The following is a 20,688-nucleotide window of genomic DNA, read 5'->3' on the forward strand; positions in this document are numbered from 1 at the left end:
GAGCAACAATCGCCCACATTTATTTCAGCAAAAATGCATCAGCACCCTCTACCCATCAAACAAGCAATAGCAAGACCTCCAAAAAGGACTATGGTCTGCAGTACAGCAAAAATTAATCATTCACCTGGCAATCTGACTTACCACAAGCTCTTTCTCCCCCTTACAAAGGGACAGAGGTATCACACAGGTGTCATGCAGTTTATTTTCTCTTATTTTAAAAATCTCTCATTTATTGCTTTCTTCTAAATTGGTTGGAGGAGGAGCTTAGGAGGACAATGGCACCTAACGGCGACTCCTTTGTTTGCAACTTCGGAAACAGCTCTACTTCCAGCTTTAATATCCCTATTTTTCTCTTTCAGGGTTCTTTTGAAGACCCTGACCTGGAGTAATACGCTGACTTCAGTTCTTTGTGGAAATGGGACCCTCCTCACTCGTCGTAAATCAGCAAGTTGTTTTGTTATGTTTCCCCTCTTGCTGTGAAACGGAGTCACCCCTTTTTCCCTTATTAGGGAGAGAGAGAGAGCCTGTGGTATGTCGAATACTGAGTAGTCTTTGGGGTACTGCAAGTCTGTGTCTTTATCGATGCTTTGCTGCACACTTGAGTGCTCGGTGGGGGGGGGGTGCCGATGCTTTTTTGCTGGTGGGGGGGCTGTGGGGTTCTAACATTTAACTACCATTAATTCTTTGGGCAACTCCTCTTTTTGTGGATGTTTGCAAAGAAAAAGAATTTCAGGATGTATATTGCATACATTTCTCTGACATTAAATGTACTATTGAAACTTATTGAATCTTTACTCAGCTTCCTATTCCCAGCCATACAAGATTAAATCATCCCCTACAGTACTTGCAAATTTACCAGTGATTTAATGGAGAATTAGTTAATTTTGCACAACGAGTCAGTATCACAATTCAATCATAGATTTTCCCCCCACTCCCCATAACCTAATCAAGAACCCATCAATCTGTGCCTCAAGTACACCCAGTAACTTGGCCTCCACAGCCCTTCCTGACAATGAATTCCACAGATTTCTTCATCCTCTGGCTTAAAAAATTCCTCATCACCAGTTTAAGTGGGACTCACCTTTGTTCTGAGATTGTGGCCTCAGATTCTAGACTCTCCTATTGATGGACACATCTGCTCAACACCCATTCTATCCAGGCCTTTCAGTACCCAATAGGTTTCAATGAGACCCCCTCGTCCTGCTGAGGTAGGGCTTACTGAAGCTGCACAGCTCCCATGTCACCAAGATCCAACGTCCTCACTCCTGCGCCATCTTGTTAGCCATGCATTCACCTGCAGCATTCTGCTCTTTCCTTTTTCACTGGTGCATGTCACTATGAGTAATCCTGAGATTACTAACTTTGCGGCTGTATGTCTTCATCTTTTTCTTAATATGACCACAGATTCATTGGGTCTGAGGTTTACTGCACACAAACAGGACCTTTATCTCAACTCGTTCATGCTGACCTGAATTAGTCCCAGTTACCTGCATTGGAAGCATATTCGTCTAAATCTTTCCTATACATGTACATCTTCAAGTGTCTTTGAAACAGTGTAACTGTACCTGCCTCTACCACTTTCTCTGGCAGCTTGTTCCACATACACACCACTTGTTGTGTGGGAAAGATGCCCAAGTCCATCTTTCCCTCTCACTTTAGACCCCCCTCCACCATCTGTAAAAGACTGTAACCATCCACCTTAGTTACGCCCCTCAAGATTTATAAACCTCTATAAAGTCACTTACACTCCTGAGGGGAAAATAACAGCCAATTTGGTCTACCCTCAGAACTCAAATCCTCCATTTCCGGGAATCATTTTTGTGAATCTCTTCCTAAATGATATCCTTCCTATAGCTGGGAGACCAGAACTGCACACAGTGCTCTGTGTGACCTCAACTGTAATTTCATGTATTTTCCTGACTGATGAAGGCCAGTGGGCCAGACGCCTTCTTCACTGAGCCGTCTACCTGCCTCGCCACCTTTGTGAAACTGGCCCAAATCATCCAAAGCCAGGCCTTCCCTAATCAGTGCTGTCCCTTACCCTTCCTTGAAACAAACACAATGACCGTGCCAACTTGACCTGCTCCTGTGCTCCCCATCACTTAACTGGTCCAATATTTACCACCAATACAGCCTGGGCTTCAAGCAGCTCGAGAGTTCCACACTGAAGCACTGGGTACGAGGAGGTGGTCCCTTTACTCTTCAAATAAATAACTTGAAAGGTGGTTAATAAAATTGTTACTCCTTGGGGCTCCCCTTTTTCAAATAACTGATAGAAAAGATAGAATGGGCTTCTCCTCTGGACAAAGCCACTTATTAGAATGACTCCTGGGTTTAATCATAAAGTCAAGTATTTAAAATCCTGGAGTTTGTCCAAGTTTAAGAAATTGACTGTATAAAGAAACTATATTCAGTGATTGGGAGTCGAGGACAGGGGACCATGATCTAAAAATTACAGCTAGCCCTCGCTGAAGTGAAATATTTCCAAGTGCAGCGGTCCAAATCTCTTCCATAAATGATCATTGTTGCCAAGTCACTTCCTGAATTGAAATCCAAGATAGATTTTAGCCTTTATGGTTACTTTTACAAAAGGCAATCATGTCACTAATTGAATGATGGAGAAGGGTCAAGGAACTAAGTGACCTTCTCCTGTCACCATGCTCATTGTTGTATGCTTCATAATGCTGCAGCTTCTCAGTGCAGGCTGAAGTGCATGAGACACAAGATACTGCAGAGGCTGGAATCTGCAGCAATAATCAGCTGAAACAACTCAACAGGGTCGAGCAGCATCTGTGGGTAGGAAGAAATTATTGATATTTCTGGCTGAAATTCCTTTTACCCCTATCTAATGCTGCTCAACCTGCTGACTTCTTCCTGCTGACTTCTTCCAGCTGACTGTTTGATCCTGTATTTTCTAGCAACCTTGTTCAACCCTTTCTGGGCCTCTATCAACCAAGTCAGTTAGAAGCTTTGGAATATCGGCTTACACAACTGTCCCAGGCAACTAAACTATCTCTCTTCGTTCTGGTCACGATTCTTCCAACACATCCATAGATGCTGCTCCACTCACAAAGTTCCTTCAGCTGATTGTTTGCTCCTGTAATTTCTGACAAACTTGTTCAACCCTTTTCTATGTCTCCATCAACCAAGTCAATTAAGGAAATTAGTACCCAGCTGATCCCCAACATGGAAACAGCCTCTCTTCCCACAGATTACTGGGTGAGATGAAATGCCACTCACATGAGGACTGCTGATTGAGCTATAGCCCAGAGAATGGGTTGACGCCACCGTGGGTGAGCCTATGGAAGAGCTGATGACTGAGAAGGGGGAGCCAATGCTGCTGGCTGGTGAGCTGACTGACGACGAGATCCCCGATCCAATAACAGAAGAATGCAGGGGTGGCGAGCTGTTGATAGACCGGCGATGTTGCGGGGAATTCATGGAAGAGCTGTCAGGGCTCCTGGAATCTGCAGGGAAAAGAAACAGGCATTAGTAAACCAGCAGGGTTAAAACAGACCCTTTAGCACACCATGGTAAATTGCTTTACCATCATCACATGTACTGTGGTACAGTGAAAACTGCTTTGCATGCCACCCATATAGATCACTTCATTACTGCAATGCATTGAGATTGAACGAGGTAAAAACAAGAACAGATTTCAGAATAAAGGATTACAGTTGCAAAAGGCATACGACAAGATGGAAGGTCATGATAAGGTAGATTTTGTGGTCAAGTAACCATCTTACTATACTAGGGGATTGTTCAATATATATATAACATAGAAGAAGCAGTCCTTGATTCTGCAGGCACACATGTTCAGACTTTCATATCTTCCACCCAATGGGTTTCAGCAAGGCATTTGATAAGGTACCCCATGCAAGGCTTATTGAGAAAGTAAGGAGGCATGGGATCCAAGCAGACCTTGCTTTGTGAATCCAGAATTGGCTTGCTCACAGAAGGCAAAGAGTGGTTGTAGACGGGTCATATTCTGTATGGAGGTCAGTGACCAGTGGCGTGCCTCACGGACCTGTTCTGGGACCCCTTCTCTTCGTGATTTTTATAAATGACCTGGATGAGGAAGTGGAGGGATGGGTTAGTAAATTTGCTGATGACACAGGTGCTGTGGATAGTGTGGAGGGCCGTCAGCAGTTACATCAATAGGATGCAAAACTGGGCTGAGAAGTGGCAGATGGAGTTCAACCCTGATAAGTATGAGGTGGTTCATTTTGGTAGGTCAAATATGATGACAGAATGTAGTATTAATGGTAAGACTCTTGGCAGCATGGAGGATCAGAGGGATCTTGGGGTCTGAGTCCATAGGACACTCAAAGCTATTGCACAGATTAACTCTGTGGTTAAGAAGGCATACGGTGCTTTGGCCTTCATCAACCGTGCGATTGAGTTCAAGAGCCGAGAGGTAATGCTACAGCTATATAGGACCCTGGTCAGACCCCACTTGTACTACTGTGCTCAGTTCTGGTCACCCCACTACAGGAATGATGTGGAAACTACAGAAACGGTGCAGAGGAGATTTACAAGGATGTTGCCTGGATTGGGGAGCATGCCTTATGAAAATAGGTTGAGTGAACTCGGCCTTTTCTCCTTGGAGTGACGGAGGATGAGAGGTGACTTGATAGAACTGTATAAGATGATGAGAGGCATGGATTGTGTGGATAGTCAGAGGCGTTTTCCCAAGGCTGAAAAGGCTAACATGAGAGGGCACAATTTTAAGGTGCTTGGAAGTACGTACAGAGGTGATGTCAGGGGTAAGTTTTTTTATGCAGGGAGTGGTGAGTGCATAGAATTGGCTGCCAGCAACGGTGGTGGAACCAGATATGATAGGGTCTTTTAAGAGGCTCCTGGAAAGGTACATTGAGTTTAGAAAAATAGAGGGCTATGGGCAACCCTAGATAATTCTAAAGTACGTACATGTTCAGCACAGCATTGCGGGCCAAAGGGCCTGGATTGTGCTGTAGGTTTTCTATGTTTTTAGAATGCCTGAGGTGGATAGAATCTTTGATTATGTTGTCTGTGAGATGTGTAGACAGAGTCCATGATGTACTGAGCTCTGTCCACAAGTCTCTCCAGTTTCTTGTGTTCACAGATGGAGCAGTTGCCTACTCTGCTGTGAAGCATCTGGATGGGATGCCTTCTGTGGTGCATCAGTAAAAATTGGTAAGGGTCAAAGGGGAGATGCCAAATTTCTTTCATCTCCTGAGAAAGTGGAGGTAGCAGCAAGCTTTCTTGGCCAAAGCATCCACATTTTTGTTGATGGCACCAACCCCATTTACCAACACTTGGTCCATATCTTCTTTGCCTTGGTGATTCAAATGCTTGTCTAGATACTTCCTACTGGTTGTGACAGTCTCTGCCCTTCAAGCAGTGTGTTCCAGATCCCAACGACCATCTCAGTGAAATAACTCTTCCTCAAATGCCCTCTAAATAGCTTTTTCCCTTTTACTCCTCGAGCCTCGTTTTTGCTACCTACAGAATATGATCCAAATATTGGGAAAAAATATTCCTTAGTGGTTCTTGTATCATGGATTAATTGGTTAGAACAAATTTCATATCACACAAACAGTTCTACATATTAGATCAATTAGTCACACTCATAGGCACTATGCAACTAAGCACAACCAGAACCATATGGTGCAATAGTCCGATCAGAACGTGAAACTTCTCTCTGCATCAGAATCTGTTCAAAATCACCACACAACACAGACCAGCACAGCAGCATGCTCTGTTCCCCTGCTACCAACTTCTCTGCACATAACCAGTCAGTCTCGTCACACTGGACCTCGAAGTCAAAGTAAATTTATCAAAGTGTGTATCTGTCATCATATACCACACTGAGATTCATTTTCTTGCAGGCATTCACAATAGCTACAAAGAACCACAACAGAATCAGTGAAAAATTACACAAAGTGCAAAGGACCAACTGCGCAATTACAAAAAAAAATATGACAAGTCATAAATAATTTTGAGAATATGAGTTGTGAAGTCCGTGAAAGTCAGTCCATAAGTTGTGGAATCAGATCAATGCCGAGATGAGTGAAGTTATCTACTTCAGGAGCCAAATGGTCGAAGGGTAAAAACTGAGTTTAGTGGTGTGGCACCTACAGCTCCTGTACCTCCTTCCCAATGGCAGCAGAGAGAAGAGAGCACGGCCTGGATCGTGGGCATCCTTGACGATGGATGCTGCTTTCTTGTGGCAGCACTCCTTGTAGATGTACTCAATAGTGGGGAGGGCTTTTCCTGTGATGGACTGGGCAGAAGTCACTACTGTATTTCTTGTAGGCTTGCTCTATGTCTGTGCTGTCGTCAAGACATGTATTGCTATCTCTGTTACATGACATGTCTCAGTCACTTCTTCCTCAGCTTGTCTGCTTCAGCCGTGGTTCTGGACTTGACGGCAACAGTCTATGGTGAGCACCCTCGTCACACTCACCGTAAGCATCCACGTCCATGTCCTAACTTACACCCTGATCATTCACCCTTTCTGTACTTGCTGCCTTGCACTGGTCCCTCTTGCTCTGAAATCGTCCCATCATCTTGATTCTCTGCCTCCCTGTCCCACTGAGCAAACAGCATCACCACTCAGAAGTTAGTGAGTCAAACACTCACCATAGCTCACATCTATTGTTTTTTTTATTGCATCAAAGGAAAATAATCATGTTGAGTTTTTCCTTAAACTTCCGGACTCCAGTTTGCATTTTCTTTCATTGCTAATATCAATGAACCTGAGGTGACCACCAAGAAATACCAGGCCCTTAGCTTCAAACGCCAGATGATCTTTAAGATGTTGGGGCTGAATTGCAGACAAATAAGCGAAAGTTCAGAAAATTAACATCTGCTTTATTTAGCTGCAGTCATCTACAAAGGTGGGTGGGTGGGTGGAAACCAGCCATCTCCTCTCTTAGTCCTGCTGCAGGGTTCCACCCTGAAACATCAGCGAATCCTTAACCTCCTCACAGATGCAAATTAACCAATTCCTCCAGCAAATTTTTGTGGGGGTGGAGGAATTTAAACAGCTTATATAGTGTAAAGCATTTTAGTTGTGCTTGGAAAGTTGGGAGCGCCATAGTAGTGTAGCAGTTAGCATGACACTATCACAGCTTGGGGCATTGGAGTTAAATTCCAGCATCCTCTAATAAAGTTTATACATTCTTTCTTTTTGTGCATGGGTTTCCTTAGGGTGATTCAGTTTCCTTCCATTGTCCAAAGACGTACTGTTTAGTCGGTCAACTGGTCATTTTATATCGTCCTTTAACTAGGTTAGTGTTAAATCAGTGAGTTGCTAGGCAGCGCGGCTCTGTGGGCTTATAGAGCTTATTCTGCGTTGTATCTCAAAATGAAATAAAAATTAAATGAAGTTCAAAGTAAATTTAGTTCGTAAATGTCACTATATACTAACCTGAGATTCACTTTACAGGGATTCACAGTAGAACAAGCAAAATGCAATAGGACCAATGAAAAAAGTACACACCAACATAAAATGATAAACATATGCAAAAAGACAAACTGTGCAAATAGTAAACAGATCAATAAATAATACTGACAGCATGAGTCGCAGAGCTGGTGAAAGTTGGGTTGTGTAACAGCTCAGTGTTAAGGTGAATGAAGTTATCCATGCTGGTTCAGGAGCCTGATGGTTGAAGGGTAATAACTGTGGCATGTGACCCAAAGCTTCTGTATCACCTTCCCAATTAAATTATATCTGTGGAGACTTTAATCTGTGGAGCGTTATTCCAATGTACAAACCTTAGTGCTCTGCAGCTCAGTATCCCAACCCAGGGAAGTGATTGGTTGGTTTGGCAGAGTGAGCGGCAGGACCAAGTATGCTCCAGTCTTCGAAAAGATAGGACATTGGACTGATCTGAGGCATCTGCAATACTGTAATTTAATTTGAGACTCATTTATCGGGATTAGACTACAAATACAACATCATCATCATTGCTGTATGTTACATAGTATATTACATGAAAAATAAGTGCATTTTATATATATAAAATACACCTTTCAATTATACAGTTAAGTATTATACACCTTTCATCAGTTCAGGAAATCCCCAAGGCCACCACAACAGCATTTTAGAAGTGCGGTTGCACTGACAATTTGCAGGCAACTAATGAGGTGACAATGAACGGTGTTGAGGGGAAATGAATATTGGCCACATATCACAAGGGAAATTCCCTGTTCATTGAAAATGCGCCAATAAGACTTTTTTTTAAAGATCATCTCGGGAGAGAAGGGAGTTTTGATTCAGGAGATACAAGAGATTGTAGATGCTGGAATCTGGACCAAAAGACATTTTGCTGGAAGAACTCAGCAGGTCAGATAGCATCTGTGCGGAGGGGAAGGACTTGCTGAAGTTTCAGGTCAAAAACCTGCATGGGGGCAGAGAGGAGAGATGGCCAGTATAAAGAGGAGAGCAAGAGTGGTGAGGCACAGGCCAGTAGGCGACTGGTCGACTGAGAAGTCTGAAGGGTGACAGACAGATGGAGCCAGTGGAAGGAAGGAAGTGCAAAGACAGAGATAATGAGGATAAGCAAACAACAGGAATTCTGCAGATGATGGAAATTCAAGCAACATACATCAAAGTTGCTGGTGAACGCAGCAGGCCAAGCAGCATCTATAGGAAGAGGCGCAATCCCAGTCCTGACGAAGGGTCTCGGCCTGAAACGTCGACTGCGCCTCTTCCTATAGATGCTGCTTGGCCTGCTGCGTTCACCAGCAACTTTGATGTATGTTGCTTGTAATGAGGATAAGCAAGAACACCAAGGCTATCAGTGCTAGAATCTGCAAAGGAAGGAAGGTTGAAGCAGGTTTGTTGGAGCTGTTGGGGAGGGTTTAAACTAATTTGTCAGGGGAATGGGAACTGGAATGATAGGGCTGAGGATAGTGCATTTGTATACAAGTGTAGTGAGACTGCGAGGAAGGACAGGCAAACGATAGGCAAAGTTGCAGTCAGTGAGATAAACTGAAGTGTAAAATGGGGGCAAAATCGAAAAGGGCCATGAGTACAGGACTGAAGGTGTTATATTCCAATGCATGCTGTTTATGGAATAAGGTAGATGATCTTGTAGTGCTGCAATTAGAGATTGGCAGGTATGACATTGTGGGCATCACTGAGTCGTGGCTGAAAGAAGATCGTGATTGAGAGCTTAACAGACAAGGACACACATTCTGTCGAAAGGACAAGCAAGGAGGCAGTTGGGATAGGGTGGCTCTGTGCTAATAAATAAATCAAATCCTTAGGAAGAGCTGACATAGGATCAGAAGATGAATCTTTGTGGATAGCGTTAAGAAACTGCAAGGATTAAAAGACCTGATGGGAGTGATATACAGGCCTCCAAATAGTAGCCAGATTGTGGGATACAAATTACATTGGGAAATAGAAAAGCCATGTAGAAAGGGAAATGCTATGATAGTCACGGGGGATTTCAATATCAGGTAGTTTGGGGAAAATCAGGTTGGTGCTAGATCCCAAGAGAGAATTTGTAGAATGTCCATGAGATGGTTTTTTAGAGCAGCTTGTGGTTGAGCCCACTGGGGGAAAGGCGTTTCTGGATTGCTCGCTTGCTTTAGGTCTCATCTGGAAATTCCAGTTGACAGACAATTTCCCTCCACGCCACTCTGGCATATTGGGAACTCATGTACTCAGCAGGTTACAGCAGTGCTTTGCCTTTGCCTTCTGCCGGGTGAGTTTAGAGAGATCACCACCTCTATTTCTGGATTAGGTTTTGTGTAATGAACCAAATTTGATTAGGGAGCTTAAGGTAAAGGAATCTTTAGGAAGCAGTGATCATAATATGATAGAATTCACCCTGTTGTTTGAGAGGGAGAAGCTAAAATCAGATGGATCAGTATTACAACAGAGTAAAGGCACGAGGGAGGAGCTGGCCAAAATTGTTTGGAAGGGCACACTAGCAGGGATGATGCCAGAACAGCAATGACTGGAGTTTCTGGGGACAACTTGGAAGGTGCAGGATAGATACATCCCAGAAATGAAGTAGTATTCTAAAGGGAGGATGAGGCAACAGTGGCTGACAAGGGAAGTCAAAGACAGTTTTAAAGCAAAAGAGAGGGCATATAATATAGCAAAAATTAGTGGGAAGTTAGAGGATTGGGAAGCTTTTAAAAACAGAAGGCAACTAAAGAGCCTCAAGGAGAGAAAATAGGAACTTAAAATAAAATAAAAGAGGATGCCAAAAGCTTTTTCAGATAGATAAAGAGTAAAAAAGAGGCGAGAGTAGCTGTCTAACTGCTACTCTGGAGAGATAGTAAAAGGGAGAAAAGAATTGGCTGAAATTTAATACTCTTAAGTATTTTGTATCATTCGTCATTGTGGAAGACACTAGCAGTATGCCAGAAATTTGTGAGTGTCAGGGGGCAAAAGTGAGTGTTGTTGCTACTTATAAGGGGAAGGTACTTGGAAAGTTGAAAGATCTGAAGGTACATAAGTCACCAGAGCCAGATGGGCTTCACAGCAGGGTTCTAAATGAGATAACTGAAGAGATTGTGGAGGTATCAGTAATGATCTTTCCAGGATCACTAAATTTTGGAATGGTTCTGGAGGACCGGAAAATAACAAATATCACTCCATTCTTTAAGAAGGGAAGAAGGCAGAAGAAAGAAAATTATAGACCAGTTACCCTGACTTCAGTGGTTGGGAAGACGTTAGAGTCCATTATTAAGGACGAGATTTTGGTGTGCATGGAGGTACATGATGAAAAGTACCCAAGACAGCATGGTTTACTTCAGGGGAAATTTTGCCTGACAAATCTGTTGAAATTCTTTGAGGAGATAACAAGCAGGATAGAGAAAAGGAAGTCGATATATGTTGTTTACTTGGATTTTCAAAAGGTCTTTGCCAAATGAGGATGGATAGAAGATTGGCTGACTGGCAAGAGGTAGAGTGGGAATAAAAGGGGCCTTTTCTCGTTGGCTACCGATGACTAGTGGCGTTCCGCAGGAGCTGATGTTGGGACTGCTTCCTTTCACATTATATGTCAGTGATTTGGATGACAGAATTGATGGCTTCATGGCCAAGTTTGAGGATGATATGAAGATAGGTAGTGAGGCAGGTAGTGTTGAGAAAACAGGGAGTCTTCAGAAGGACTTAGATTAGAAGAATAGGCAAAGAAGTAACAAATGGAATACAGCATCAGTGAATGTATGGTCATGCACTCTGGTAGAAGAAATAAAGACAAACTGTTTTCTAAACTGAGAGAAAATTCAAAAATCAGAGGTGCAAAGGGACTTTGGATTCCTTGTGCAGGATTCCCTAAAGGTCAACTTGCAGGTTGACTGGTGGTTAGAAAAGCAAATACAATGTTAGCATTCATTTTGAGAGGACTAGAATATAACCACAAGGATGTACTGCTGAGGCTTTGTAAGGCATTGGTCAGACCGCTCTTTGAGTATTGTGAGCAGTTTTGGGCCTCTTATCTAAGAAATGAGCTGCTGGCATTGGAGATGGTCCAAATGAGGGTCACAAGAATGATCCTGGCTATGACAGGGTTAACATACGAGGAGCACTTGATGGCTCCGGGCCTGTACACACTGGAGTTTAGAACAATGAGGGGGAGAATGTCATAAAACCTATCGAATATTGAAAAGCTTAGAATATGTGGAGACTGATTCCTATAGTGGGTGAGACTAGAACCCAAGGGCACAGTTTTAGGATAGAGGGACGTCCATTTAGAGCAGAGATGAAGAGGAGTTTCTTTAACCAGACGGTGGTGAATCTGTGGAATTCATTGCCACAGATGGGTGTGGAGGCCAAGTCATTGAGTATATTTAAAACGGAAGTTGATAGGTTCTTGATTAGTCAAGGACATCAAAGGTTACAAGGAGAAGGCAGGAGAATGAGATTGAGATGAATAGTAAATTAGCCAAGGTAGAGCAGACTCGATGGGCTGAATGGCTGAATTCTACTCCTGTCTTATGATATAATAATGGGAACCATTAGAGAGGAGGGCAGATGTAACCAGAACCAGGGGATACAAGCAACATACTCAAAATTCTGGAGGAACAGAACAGGTCAAGTAGCATCTGTAGAGGGAAATAAACAGTCGACACTTCAAACCAAGATGATTATTTATTTCCCTCCATAGAGATGCTGCCTGACCTGTTAAGTTCCTCCAGCAACGTGTGTGTGTTGCTCAAGGTTTCCAGCATCTGCAGCCTCTTATGTCCACGAGACACGAAAGACCACAGATGTTGGAAACTGGAGCCAAAAAAAAAAACCAAGATGCTGGAGGAACTCAGTCTAGATGAAGGGGCTTGGCCTTTCCATTTCTCCCCCTCTATAAATGCAGCCTGACTTCCCTAGTTCCACCAGCAACTTGTTTTTTGGAACCAGAATAAGATTGGTAAATTGGAATTGGTTTATTATAGTTATTGGTTTATTACTGATATACAGTTAAACACTTGTCTTGCACACTGTTCTGACCCATTGTACAGTGCATTGAGGTAGAACAAGATAAAACAATAACAGAATGCAAGGATAAGTGCTGCGTTTACAGAGAAGGTGCAGTGCAAGTAGACAATAAGGTGCAAGATCATGATAAGAAGATTGTGAAGACGAGAATCCATTTTACTGTGCTTGGAAACTGTTCACTTGAGCCTGGTGGTATGTGCTTTCAGGCTTTTTGCAACTTCTGTCCAATGGGAGAGGGGAGAGAAGAGAATGCCTGGGTTTGGTGGGGTCTTTAATTACGCTGGCTGCTGCCTTGTGGCAGAGAGAAGTGTAGACAGAATCCATGGAGAGTAGGCTGTTTTCTGTGACATGCTGAACTGTGGTGAGCAAGAAACCGGTGATAAATGGGTGATTGATAGCTACAAGCAGGGAGTGGGGTAAAGGGGCTGGGGGGGTGTGGGGAACACATGCTGCAGCATACCCTGGTACCCTACTATGAGTGCCAGCTGAGGCAGCAAAGTCTAGACGTCTTTCCAATGAGACCAGAGCATGACCAGCTAAGCCAGGGTTGAGCCAATGAAACCTTCCAGTCATGAAAAGGTGTTGTTTCACTGTAAACTAATGTGGCAGGTAGAAACATAGAAAACCTACAGCACAATACAAGGCCTTCAGCCTACAATGCTGTGCTGAATATGTACTTAGAAATTACATAAGGTTACCTATAGCCCTCTATTTTTCTAAGTTCCATGTACCTATCCAGGAGTCTCTTAAAAGACTCTATCGTATCCACCTCCACCACCGTCACTGGCAGCCCATTCCACACACTCACTACTCTCTGCGTAAAAAACTTACCCCTGACATCTCCTTTGTACCTACTCCCAAGCATCTTAAAACTGTGACCTCTCGTGTTAGCCATTTTAGCCCTGGGAAAAAAGCCTCTGACTATCCACATGACCAATGCCTCTCATCATCTTATACACCTCTATCAGGTCACCTCTCATCCTCCGTCACTCCAAGGAGAAAAGGCCCAGTTCACTCAACCTATTCTCATAAGGCATGCTCCCCAATCCAGGCAAGATCCTTGTAAATCTCCTCTGCACCTTTTCTATAGTTTCCACATCCTTTCTTTAGTGAGGTGACCAGAACTGAGCACAGTACTTCGAGTGGGGCCTGACCAGGGTCCTATATAGCTGTAACATTGCCTCTCGGCTCTTAAACTCAATCCCATGGTTGATGAAGGCCAATGTACCGCATATGCTTTCTTAACCAGTCAACCTACGCAGCAGCTTTAAGTGTCCTATGGACTCGGACCCCAAGATCCCTCTGATCCTCCACACGGTCAAGAGTCTTACCATCAATACTATATTCTGCCATCATATTCGACCTACCAAAATGAACCACCTCACACTTGTCTGGGTTGAACTCCATCTGCCATTTCTCAGCTCAGTTTTGCATCCTATCGATGTCCCGCTGTAACCTCTGACAGCCCTCCACATTATCCACAACACCCCCAAACTTTGTCTCATCAGCAAATTTACTAACCCATCCTTCCACCTCCTCATCCAGGTCATTTATAAAAATCACAGAGAAGGGGTCCCAGAACAGATTCCTGAGGCACACCACTGGTCACCAACTTCCATGTAGAGTATGACCAGTCTACAGCCACTCTTTGCCTTCTGTCAGCAAGCCAGACCTGGATCCACAAAGCAATGTCCCCTTGGATCCCATGCCTCCTTACTCCCTTGCATGGGGTTGATTAAATAAAATCCTCGCTACCCTCCAGCTCAGCACCTTTAGTAATCACCAGATGAAAATCTGAAACAAAAGCAGAAGTTGTTGGAAACACACAGCAGGTCAGGCAGGATATGAGGGAAGGGCAATGGTTAACATTTCGGGTAGGAGCGACAGACGCACTTCAGCTTCAGCAATCACTGGAGATGTGGTTCAAAGTGCCTGGGTTTTGTGGTCACCCCCCAATATGGCTCAGCGTAGCTTGTTTCCTGCAGAGTGTCTGTGTGGTTCCATTCTCCACTGCACAGCAGTGGCCTTGACAGCAGCAGAAATGCTGCAAAGGCGATCTAATAGATAAGTGAGATTTGCTGAATTTGCCACTCAGTGTATTCAAAGAAACCACAATGGCAAAGTCAGTACTTTAACAAGCATGTAAACAGTTGGTGGGGGACTGGGGAGTGGTGGTGGGGGGTGGGCAGGAAAAAAAAGAGCTTAGCTCTCAATTAATGTCACTTCCAGATGCTCAGCTCCAACCACTGCAAACTGCAATCTGAGATGACGCCCGGCAGCCCAGAGCTGCTTGACCAACTGAAGCACGTGTCAGCAGAACGACACAAGTCTCTCTCCACATCCGGATGAGTTTCAGCAAGAGAGTTCATTCACTTCCCAGAACAAAGTAGCCTACTCGCCTGGCACCCCATCCACCCCCGTGAACTTTGTCTCCCGCCCCCAACATCTCACATAGTTGACAGCGCCAGTAAGGGCAAAGGCATCAATGTATGCATGGAGACATAGGAGACTACAGTTGCAAGAATCTGGAGCAACAAACGATCTGCTGGAGGAAGACATTGGGATGGACCCAAAGCCACTGCAGCAGGTTGATTATTGCCCCTTTAGATCATGACCGAAGTCAACATTGGACTCTAAAAGGCAAACTGTACAATTCTGATTCATGAATACATAACACCTTTCACAAACTCGGCTCTCAGTCTGATATAGCATTTGGACCCAAAACGTCAACAATTCTTTATCCCCACTGTCCATCTCACAGATGCTCTTCGACCTGCAGAGTCCTCCAACAGATCGCTGGTTTCTCCAAATTACATTTCTTGGAAGTTTATCCCCTTTCCTTCACTGTCACCTGCAGATCCTGATGTAACTACAAAGAGTAGTTGCACCAGGAGGACCACAGTGGTTCAAGAATGCAGCTCAACATCTCGAGGACCACTTTCGGGACAGTCTGCCAATGACATCTAGATCCCGAAAAAAACATCCACTACTTCTTCAGTTAAATAGATCCCAGCCAAACTTCACAAGCTTGTAGGGATGTAAGGTTTTTCTTCACCACAAGACATCCCACCCACTCTCCTCAGTTCCTTATTCCCACCACCCTGACTTACTGCGACAGGTAAGGCTGAAATCGTAACCTATATTCACAGACCACTTACAAAGAAAACAAGTGACCATGGCATTCAAACACAATTGTACACCAAGTCACAGGACAGGAGATGACCATGAAACAAATTAAACTAAGGCTGAGGTTGTTCAAAGGAGAAAGGTGGAGAATTTTGTGCAAGGGAAATGGGACTAAGGTAGCTGACGTGGTGGTCACCAATGGTAATAGTGATGTTAGAGGTGTACAGAGACTCTCATCCACCAACATTTCTAATTTACTTTCAACCCACCCTCTCTCTAGTTCCAAGGTGCTCAGTACTACGATCTCTGGACCCAGTGGGTGTGTCAGATGCCTTTGGCATCTGCTGAATCCAAGTTATTTGCTTGCTCCATTTCCCACATCTCAATGGTGAATAACATTCAGGCCACAAAAGTGCCATAAAATAATCACCACTAACAACAGTCTAACCGTTTACTCTTGAAATTTAATGGTATGAACACCTGTTATTAATAGACTGGCCAGAAACTCAACCTGACCCAGCAAGAAAAGACAAAATATAGGCAGCAGTGGGCAAAAGGTCAGGGAGTGACTCGACTGGTAATGCCCCGTCGCATTTACACCATCTACAAGGAATGTAGATTCCCGGATGAGTGTAGCTCCAACTCTCAAATCATCCAGGAAGCCCACAGCCCAACACCTCACCCGCAGCATTCATTCCCTGCACCACTGGCACCACACTTGCTTCAGTGTGTACGATCCACAGAACACACTACAACCGCTCCCAACAATACCTCTCAAACCCACAACTTCTAAAATAGACAAGGGCGGCAAGAGCCAGTGAACACCAACATGTGGAGGTTCCCCAAGTCAGAAACCAACCTGATCTGGGAAAATCACCATGGAACCCAAATCCGAACCCTCTCTAACCGGCATGGGGGGAGTGCCTTCAGCAAAAAGACTGCAGTGGCTCAAGGTGGCGGCTTACTGCTACTTTCCCGAGAGAAATGAAAGGGGAGCCAGGAATACTGGCCTTGCAGACAAAGCCTGAATCCCAGACGATGAACAAAACGTTTCTGTAGCAGTGTGGTAGAGAGATCCAACTTCTCCCTGGGAAATAACTCTCCTCCTGAAATAGGTGCGATATTTTTACACACACTGGTTCTGACTCCCCTCATGTGACCTCTTTGCTACTTATTCCATCAAACCTGTTCAGTCCTTTGCCTGGGAATAAATTAGGTTTAAGTTCATACCTGGAAACGATTAAACACTGCCAAGGAAGGTCTCGCTCGTCAACTACAGCCCAGAGTGGGAAGTTAGGATCTGTGAAGTGAAGCAATAGCTCACTGCCTCACTTACTGAACACCGGGGACAGCAAACCAGGTTAACTTCCTTATCTCACACCACAAATCCGTCTGAGCAGAGGCAAGACTAGCCTATGCTACAGGTGCTCTCAGTAGATTTCCGCACACACACACACTAACAATCAGGGCCCCAAACAGAGCTCGGCAGTAGACACGTCTGAAATTACGATACATAGCTGACACGAATAAGTCAGATATCCAGTGAGAGGAGGGGACAGATTCCAAGTGAACAGCAAAAGAACAAGAAGCACAAGCAAAATTTAAAAAACAGCAAGTCATCGCAACTTGAAAGAGCATCTTCTGAAAGGACATCAATAACAATCTTTCACAGGGAATTGTACATATCCTCAGCAATACATGCAAAATACTGGAGGAACTCAGCATGTATGCAGGAGGAATAAACAGTTGATATTTCGGGCTGAAACACTTCACTGGGATTCTGCATCATGAGAACTTGTTGCATGCATAAATACTCAAACTAAATCAAACGCAACAAGGGAGGACTGGGAGGCAGCATGGCCATTTGTCACCTTGCTGTATCAAAGAAACAACTATTGATGACCATACTGCCTTTTTCCCAAGATTGGGCGATGGGAGAGATTTAGAGGGATATGGGTCAAACACAGGCAAATGGGACCAGATTAGATGGGTATATTGTTTGGCACTGGTCATTTGGGCCAAAGGACTGTTTCTGTGCGGTAATAATTAAGTTAAATGGCCTTTGCACTTCAAACTCATCAGTTTATAGCTTGCTTCAAACCCATAAGAAAATGAAAAAGGGACTGGGGTGTTTGCACAGAAAATCATTTAGATTATAGGCCCTGTACACTCGGCATCCGCCAGTTGTGCATGCAGCCTGGTATAGCCGTTCCGATCTATTCTTACTTTCGTCTTCTTATTTTTTAATTTACGTTATTTTTTGTATTTTTTTTCTCACGGTAACACATCGAAGCTGCACCCTCTCTAACATGCTGGTAGAGAGAGTTTTATTTGAGTTTTTTTTAGCGCCGGAAATGGTTACATCCCGACACGTGGGACAGAAGCATGGTCGCATTGTGTATTCCACGGAGCAGCAAACACCGGCCGGCATAGCGAACAGAGCGGCAGACACCCCTGCTGAAATCTGGAGTAAAACACACAGAGGGGGATCACAAAGCCGAGGAAAGAGGACCGGGTTGAGACAACAGAGACTTTTGGAGAAGAGGAGTTCGGTGGGTAATACTGTTCCGGCTGACCGGAAGTGCACTGAGAACGGTAAGTGTAAAGGAATTGGGTGCTTACTGTTCTGGCTAACAACGGATGGTGCAATCCGGGGCATATTACAATCGAGGAACGTGTTTGCAGACTGGATATTGAACTTTTTACTGTCGGACTTCGGCCACATTCCACCGTGATACAACACTTGGTGGCACGGGAGGTCGTTCCTGCCTGTGGCCATCGAACATGCAGCTCCTCCCGTGGAGGGTCAGACACCCTGAGCCAATAGACTGGTCCTGGATTTATTTTCCATCTGGCATAGTTTGCATTTTGGTGTTTGATTGTTTGTGGTTTTTGTATTGCTATATTTACGCTCTATTCTTGGTTGGTGCGGCTGTAACGAAACCAAATTTCCCTCGGGATTAATAAAGTATATCTATCTATCTACACAAAAATTATCTAGGATATTTGTATTAATGGGTGAATTATGAAACTACCCTTATCATAAGGATAGGGAATGAGGAATGCACAAAGTGTTCAATACATTGGAGAAGAGGAGTTCGGTGGGTAATACCGTTCCGGCTGACCGGAAGTGCACTGAGAATGGTAAGCGTAAAGGATTCTCGTCTGAAACAGTTGATACTTATGAGATCTGCAGTCACTGTTATTAAGCCACTCAGCACCAAAGTCAAATTAGGCAAGATCCATTGTGTTTTTTTCCCTGTGACAGGAGCGCACAGTACAATTGGACAACATTTTACAATAGACTACATAAAAGTTGCTTCATTGGTCCAATATATTTCAGAGTAATTACGCTAATTATTCTGACCTGTGTCTGTAACAAATAGATTTAAACAGAGTTTTAGGCTCAGATAAGATTCAAACACAAGATAGATACAGACTCTTTGGCCCATGCTAGCACAGTTTGATTTGGCACATTAAGATGGAAAAACAATCTGTTCATATAGCATCAGCAGAAAGTATGAGCGTTAAGTGGATAAACCCTGTGTCCCAGGTCACATCCGGAAATTGCAAAGGTGGGTATTGGGGGACAACCTCTCACTGCAACTCCAAACACTCTTGAAGCACTTAAGCTTTTTGATCTGGGTAGGTGAGGTCCAGAGCAGGGAATTATTCCAGCACAAGTAAATGGATAGAATTCAAAGAAATATAACAGGCAGGTATGGGAATAGCATTCACACTGAGTGTCTTCACTGGTGCATGAATCAGACTGCCCACGTTTCATTCAGTAGCCACCTGATGTCAAACCCAGGCAGATGTACAGTGGAAAATATTCTGACTGGTTGTATCACCGTCTGCATTCAACATTTTAGGAACAGCTTCTTCCCCTCTGCGTCAATTTTCTTAACAGTCCATGAACCCATGAAAAGAACCGCTACTCCATTTTTTGCAATTCTTTGCGTTGTAAGTTATGGAAACTTTTAAGTATATTGTACTGTATTTGAGTTGCAAAACAACAAACTTCAACATATGTGAGTGATGATAAACATGATTCAGAGGACAGTGACCATGGAAGCTATGTCACAAGATTAGAATCCTGGATCAATGACCTGGAAACTTGACACCATATCCCATCACAACAGGTGGGGAACTGAAAATCAACTCCGTTGTAAGAAATCTAAAATGAAACTCCGGTAATAACGACGACAAGACTGTCATAAAAACACAGGTGATGGACTTCAGGCTAAAACCTCTGTCTTCCTCAAATGCAATGACCAAATCCAACACCCGACCTGCAATGAAGTCGTTGCTTATCTGCCCTCAGAAATGACCCAAGGTGCCAATTAATTTATGGATGGCATAAAGTTGTTTGGTCTGGTTGAAGTGTTGCAACATGGGAAATATAACTACCAGTTTGTACAATGCAAGATCCTACTAGCACAGCATGACCTGTTGGTCTGTACAGCATAAAATGGAATAGCATCGGCCTTCCAGCCCACGAAGTTGTGCACAACACAGTGCCAAACTAAACTGTGTCTGTTCTGCTTGGACATGATCCACATCTTTCCTTTCCCCACATATTCTCTAGAAACCTCCTAAACATCACCATACCAGCTTCCACCACTATCCCTGGCGGCCATTTCTAAGCACCCACCATTCTATGTAAAAAAACACCAACAGCTTTCAATGCACCTGAACCGACAATCATTGTTACAAACATTGAATCAGTCTTCTGGAGAGCAGCCAGATGGTGTCCCAGCTACGTCCTTAGATTCTGCACAGATCAGCTGTGGGGCTATTTGAACTTTTTAAAAACTTTTCCTACTTCAATCTAAGATTTCTACCTGCTTTAAGAAGATCACTATCATCCCGGCATCTTAGCAAAACAGGGTAATATGTATAATGGTGGTGTCTGAAAAGAGGATGCTGTCCAAGCTGCATGCCATCTTGGACAATGTCTTCCATCCACTACATAATGTACTGGGTGGGCAGAGGAGTACATTCAGCCAGAGACTCATTCCACAGAGATGCAGCACAGAGCGTCATAGGAAGTCATTCCTGCCTGTGGCCATCAAACTTTACAACTCCTCCCTTGGAGGGTCAGACACCCTGAGCCA

The 20,688-nt window shown here is 43.9% G+C and overlaps 1 protein-coding gene across 3 annotated transcripts in view; it reads right to left on the bottom strand.

Moving 5' to 3' along the window:
• The window catches only part of rxrba (retinoid x receptor, beta a), a 68,979-nt gene that overhangs the window by 46,185 nt on the left and 2,106 nt on the right, over positions 1-20,688 (bottom strand). For all 3 annotated transcript variants that reach the window (XM_063048287.1, XM_063048285.1, XM_063048286.1), the window contains exon 2: positions 3,241-3,467. In XM_063048287.1, coding sequence (XP_062904357.1) covers positions 3,241-3,467 — 227 coding nt within the window. The remainder of the gene's footprint in view (positions 1-3,240; positions 3,468-20,688) is intronic.

This window comes from Mobula hypostoma, chromosome 5, assembly GCF_963921235.1.
Source record: "Mobula hypostoma chromosome 5, sMobHyp1.1, whole genome shotgun sequence".
NCBI classification, from domain to species: domain Eukaryota; kingdom Metazoa; phylum Chordata; class Chondrichthyes; order Myliobatiformes; family Myliobatidae; genus Mobula; species Mobula hypostoma.